The sequence below is a fragment of the Raphanus sativus genome, chromosome 4 (assembly GCF_000801105.2).
Source record: "Raphanus sativus cultivar WK10039 chromosome 4, ASM80110v3, whole genome shotgun sequence".
NCBI lineage: Eukaryota > Viridiplantae > Streptophyta > Magnoliopsida > Brassicales > Brassicaceae > Raphanus > Raphanus sativus.
The window spans coordinates 13,602,701-13,608,706 of record NC_079514.1 but is presented as its reverse complement, the minus strand read 5'-3'; the positions used below and the strand labels follow the sequence as shown (position 1 = coordinate 13,608,706).

General features: G+C 31.7%; 1 protein-coding gene across 1 annotated transcript; it reads right to left on the bottom strand.

Annotated features, from left to right (window-relative positions):
- Nucleotides 1–336: 336 nt before the first annotated feature.
- On the bottom strand, nt 337–1,723 carry LOC108855340 (aquaporin TIP1-2). The gene is made up of 2 exons (XM_018629137.2): nt 1,239–1,723; nt 337–928 (listed from the first exon to the last, which is right to left on the bottom strand). The coding sequence occupies exons 1-2, from the start codon at nt 1,623–1,625 to the stop codon at nt 554–556; spliced, it is 762 nt and encodes a 253-aa protein (XP_018484639.1). The 5' UTR covers nt 1,626–1,723; the 3' UTR covers nt 337–553.
- Nucleotides 1,724–6,006: the final 4,283 nt, after the last annotated feature.

The following is a 6,006-nucleotide window of genomic DNA, read 5'->3' as shown; positions in this document are numbered from 1 at the left end:
AATATTCAGTAATCTGTCTTGGATATAGTCTTATAGATATAGTCACTGAGTAGTGTCTGTCGCTCCGAATGAATAGCATTTCCACTGACCAACTAAAAATGGTTTCTAATTATATGCTTGAAAAATGATAAATACCTCGAACTCACAAAGCAATTTTAACTCAATTGAAAATTCCGATCTGGTTACTTAGAACATCTTAGATTTGAGTAATATAATAGTTTTTTGTTATTAAAAAAAAAACTCAATTGAAAATTATTAGATCACCACCATCACTTTGTTAAAGAAATTTTCATTTTCAAAAGAAATTAAAACAAAAAAAAAAAGACAACTTAGAAGCATGATAATTCACATTCCCTGGTTTTATCATTTATAGTCATTAGTACAATAAAATTGCACAAAAGTCTTCCAGGGAATTTAAAACTCCAACAACAAACCCAAATACACCATGCAATCAACATACAACAATTCATCTAAAAAGATCCAACGACCACATAGAAACCTCATTACGATGCAAAATAAAAACAAATCAAATCACATTGAATTTTGGCAGTCTTCAGTAATCAGTGGTGGGCAATTGCTCGTGACCGTTTTGGTTGATGAAGACAAACTCGTAGATGAGTCCAGCGAGTCCACCACCAACAAGAGGACCAGCCCAGTAGATCCAGTGGTTGGTCCACGTCCAGCTCACGACGGCTGGTCCAAAAGCGACGGCTGGGTTCATGGAGGCTCCGCTGAAAGCTCCACCGGCGAGGATGTTAGCTCCAACGATGAAACCTATGGCAATTGGTGCGATTGTTCCGAGACTACCGTTCTTGGGGTCGACGGCTGTGGCGTAAACGGTGTAGACGAGCCCGAAGGTCATCACGATCTCGAAGACAAAACCGTTTAAGGATTCAACTCCAGCAGAGAGACCAAAAGCTGGAACTGCCTGAACGTTTTTTTTCAAAGGAAGGTTTAGTTACTTGTCCAATAAGTTAGGTCAAAAGCGTGGTTTTAGTTGGCATATTCGTACAAACCGGACCCAACAAAATTTGGCTCATTTAATTAGTTTGATTGTTTTTATTTTTGTTTATTTATGTAGAATAAGATCAAATCCACGAATTTTAACATTCTTACGTAATCAGGTAAAATAAAACCACATTTTACAAGAAAATTAAACCTAATTAATTGTACTCATTTTCTAAAAGACAAACCATTAATGTTAAGGCGATTTAGTAAATAGACAGTAAGGACGTTACCAAGCCACCGGTGGCGAATTTAAGGAGGAGACAGGCGACGACTGAGCCAAGAAGCTGAGCAATCCAATAGAGAATACCACGGAGGAGAGTGATGTTCCCACCGACGAAAGCACCGAAGGTAACGGCAGGGTTAACGTGACCACCAGAGATGTTAGCACCGACGGAAACAGCGACGAAGAGACCGAAAGCATGAGCTAATGCAGCGGCTACGAGTCCTGAAGGGGTGGTCGCTCCATTGTCAGTGAGCTTGTTGAAAGCGATACCGGAGCCTGAGCCGGCGAAGACAAAGATCAAAGTCGAGATAAACTCAGCCAACGCCGCCCTAAGTGCGCTGGGATGAGTCACTTCTTCTTGGACTCCGCCGATGGCGATGTTTCTTATCGGCATGATCGGAGAGATTTAATTGGTTTGAGGTTACAATGTTTTTGATAAGGAGAGTTGTGGGTTTATTTGTGTAGTGATTGGTCTGATTTTCCTTTGTGTGTTTAGGTGTATATATAGCCAAGTTTGTGTGTGTGTCAAAGTGTAGATAACGACGAGAAAATATAAAAACTACTAGGTTATATATTTTTGTGTTTTGACATTTTTAAATGTTGTTTACTAGAAAGAAAACAATTACGTGGAGTTTATTTATAGAATATGTGAGCCAAAATGGTTGTATATAATACGGAACTTGTAAAGAAATTTGAATGTAATCGATTTTGAAAAGCATAACATACATGTTCAATTGTCTGTCATAGTTATATACTATACCAGTTAAGTTGTATATTCCGAAATAGTCGGATATTTATCTTGTATACATTACATTTACAATTATATTTTCTGTTGTAATTTAAAAGAATGCATGCTCCTATTACACGGTAAAAAGGTTGTTTCAGTACAAAGAAATTGTTGGAAAAGGACTTTGGCCAAAGTTCATTATTACAGCAACAGAATTTAAATAGATGAGTGGTTCATACATCGCCTAATTGGACCGAGAGGTTGCAAGATTGTATGATACGGTCGAACAAGACCAAAGAACGGTTTTCTAACAAACCACGACGATTAGGGAAAGGAGAAGTCACATGGTTGGTCCTGCTTTGATCACGTGTCGGTCGGTTTATAGAGATAAGGTTGGTGAATGGGATACAGTTGGCTGTCATGACCAATCATAAGAGCCAGCCTGTCCTTACCCTCTTCATCATTTTAGAATATTACTTTCCTTAATTTTCGCATGTTTTTCTTTCTATAGTCCCCATATTCATATCTCCTGAATCTTCTGATTAACTGTTTTCATCGCATATTGAAAAATGTGTTTTTTTTTTGAAAAAAGGCTTTAACTGTTTTCATCGCATATACACATTTTTTGAAAAATGTGTGTTTTCATCTAACTTTTAATTAATTTTGCCATGTTTTTATGGGTATTATTTTTATTTATCTAATCTTCCTCATAAACTATATAGTATATGCTTCGAAAATGAAACAAATAAATTATCCTTTTATTGATATGGTTCAACTATTATTCTATGGTTTACCAAAAAAATATTATTCTGCAGTAAAATATTTCATCAGAAATCGCCATTTTATTTTATTTTGACATTTTTTCTTACTTTTTTCTGTCATTATCTCTCATACTATATTGCTACTTTTCTTTAAAAATAAATTTTAAATATAAATATTTTGAACATATAAAAATCCCAGACTAATTTTCAATAAAAATGCAATCTACAGATTGACTATTTTCAGGTATTTAAATAAATCTCAAACCATAGGTGAAAATAAAATGGTGAAAAATGGTGGAAAAATAAACGTCAAATCAAGAGTAAAACATTTCTCTCTACTAGTAGAGAGAGTAACATATTAATGTACTTTCCCACTTTTCTAGCGTTAATGGGTGAAAAGCATTTCCACCTGATTGGTAACTATAAGTGGAATTGAGTGAAAAAATTAATTATCGCTGGAACATTATCGCTATATGGTCTTTCCAATCACACTCATAGTTTCATATTTGCTTGTCACACAAACCCAACTTAACATCGTGGAATTGCTTCGTTTTCTAAATTATGTTTGCTACTAGACCATACATGTCTACTTTTCCTTTTAAATTTTTTTCATTGGTAATATAAATATTATTAACCCGACGTTAATGGTCGACTGGCGTGAGACGGCTCCTAAGGGCCGCGAGTTCGAACCCGGGCCCACCCTGCTATTTTCTGGGTAGAAATGACGTGACTGCTGCGGACTTCGAGGGATATTTAAGTTCCAGTCTGAGATTTTCGGTTAACAAAAAAAAAATAAAAAAATATATAAATATAAATAATATTAAAAATGCTATAGTTTTTTTAAACGAAATTCTCTAAGAACATTTGAATGTATATTAATAATTTATATGAATTATAATTTTAAATTTGACAATATAATCAAATTACATAAAATAATGTTATTAAATCCTTGAAGCAATAAGATACTATTGTTATCATGATGATGTTCTTGATATCCAACAAATACCCTTGTTTTATTAAAGAAGTCCAACAAATATTGTTACAAGACCACAAAATTATTATTCACTATTGTCAAATCAAACTAATTATTAAAGAAGAACGCAATAATGAACGGGCCTGTGAAGCTTTTTCTCCATTATCACCGTCCAGACGCTATGGCCGGTGGCCATTTCAGACCTCTCAAGTTTTCTTTTGTTCCCAGTAATTTAAATACACGGGTAAAGAAGATGCTGAAATTTCGTTAAAAGATTTACATAACACTAGCATTAGTTTTGTTAAAACTATTAAAACATGAACATAACATATTGATAAAGGTCATGCTCAACTATGTATTTTATTTATTCAAGAGATAAATCTATGAAACTAAATTAATATTAAATATATATATGATTATAAAAAACTCAAATATATAAAAAGAATTTTAAAAGTTAAAACAAAAATATACCTACCTTTTCTGGAGAATTACTCTAGATATTGATATGAAATACTCTTTGAATTAATAAAAAGAAAATAATGATCGTGATAGAGAAATAGAGTGTGAAAATAAAGTTAATGCAAAACAAATAGCAGATTCTAATGACGAGTAATCCAAAACACGTTAGATGCTTATTACATGCATGGCCGTTCCAAAAAAATTTAAGATCCGGTTCAAAAAATATTAATTATATATTTAATGATTTAGTGAAATAGTTTTAGAAATTAATAGTTTTATCTATATATATCTGAAATTTCTCTTCAAATTATTAACTATAAGTTTGATAATATATCTAAAATTTTGAAATTTTAAGCCAAATTTATATATTTATTTTTAAAATGTCTTAATATTTTTTTATTTTTAAATTTAAATCATATTCGACCGCTCCAGTAGCACATATTTTAGATGTCCCTGATTACATGGTAGATGAAAGTATAGCACTTGACGTATATGTGAACTTCTAAACATGACATATGTAGATATATACTTTTACATAAATATAAATATAAGATTTATATATATATATATTGTTTTCTATAAAATTGAACACAAATATATTTTACATACAGCTTATGCATAAGTATATAGTTTAACATATATCAATAGTTTTGAATTATAAAATGATTTTTAAAAATCTAAATAATATTTACAATCATATAAATACATAAAATCAGTAAAATTAATATCAATAATAATATTAACTAAATATATAATAATATTAGTAATTTGTTTTTTTTGAATAGTAATGTTTAAAATTTGTCTAAATGTCCAATGACACCGTAAAATATACGTCTAGCCGCTATGGTGCTTCCAAATTATATATCCATATATAAAATATTGTATAAGGTGAAAACGTGAAAACAGTACATCGGACACCAATACCATATTTTAGAACACTGTAAATTACTATCGAACTGAAACAATGAGTAACGAGTAAATAGACTGCATGCAATAACTATATATTCAATTATAATAAAATTTCATACTGTCAAGTATTAGACGAATTTGAACTTGAATGGTTGCTCAGATGATGATAACATAAAACACAGGTTATAAATATTGATCAGTTATCTTAAATTTAGACGAATTTGAACATGAATGGTTGCACAGATGATGATAACATAAACCACAGGTTATAAATATTGATCAATTATCTTCTTCTTTTTTTTGCTTAAACTAGCATTAGTAATCTATTAGACCGGAAAATGCCAAATGGACGACTGGGTCACAAGAATATGCTTTTAGGATATGTCTAACCAAACTTGCGCTTTCATAATCAATCAAGGATAAACAAACAGAAACAGATTAGGTAAAGTATATTTAAAAATAATGAGAGCATCTAATCATTTTTTGCGAACTTTTAATACTTCCTTAAGCATTAAACAAAAAAAAAGGGTCGCGGTCGCGTAGATAGACGTGCACCATGTGTGAGTGTGTTTTTGGATCCTTTAAAGTTTAGAGAAGATTTAGAAATCTAAATTTTCTTTTTTTTTAAGGGGTGATTGTGGTCGAGTGGTAAGGTAATGGAGTTGGGACGCTAACACGTTTCAGATTCGATTTATTATTGCGCGAAACTAAATCACAATTATCTTAATCATTTTACACGGATATAGATCTATGCTTTAGAGCTCATTTGAATATTCTAAGAGAAATTCTATCTGTGAACTGCACTTCTCTTGAAGATTAGAAATCTAAAATTGTTTATCTATTTACAATTAAAACATGATAAACAGTGTCGAAGTGCTCTTGTTTTGTGGGCTCATGCTCGTGCTTAATTAGAATCACTTGCTTATAAAATCGTGGATCAGTTTGA

Excerpts from the sequence above, each read along its gene's own strand:
- LOC108855340 (XM_018629137.2), bottom strand. The coding sequence starts at position 1,625 with ATGCCGATAAGAAACATCGCCATCGGCGGAGTCCAAGAAGAAGTGACT. Across the intron at positions 929-1,238 it reads AATTCGCCACCGGTGGCTTG|GCAGTTCCAGCTTTTGGTCT; the intron begins GTAACGTCCTTA and ends AAAAACGTTCAG.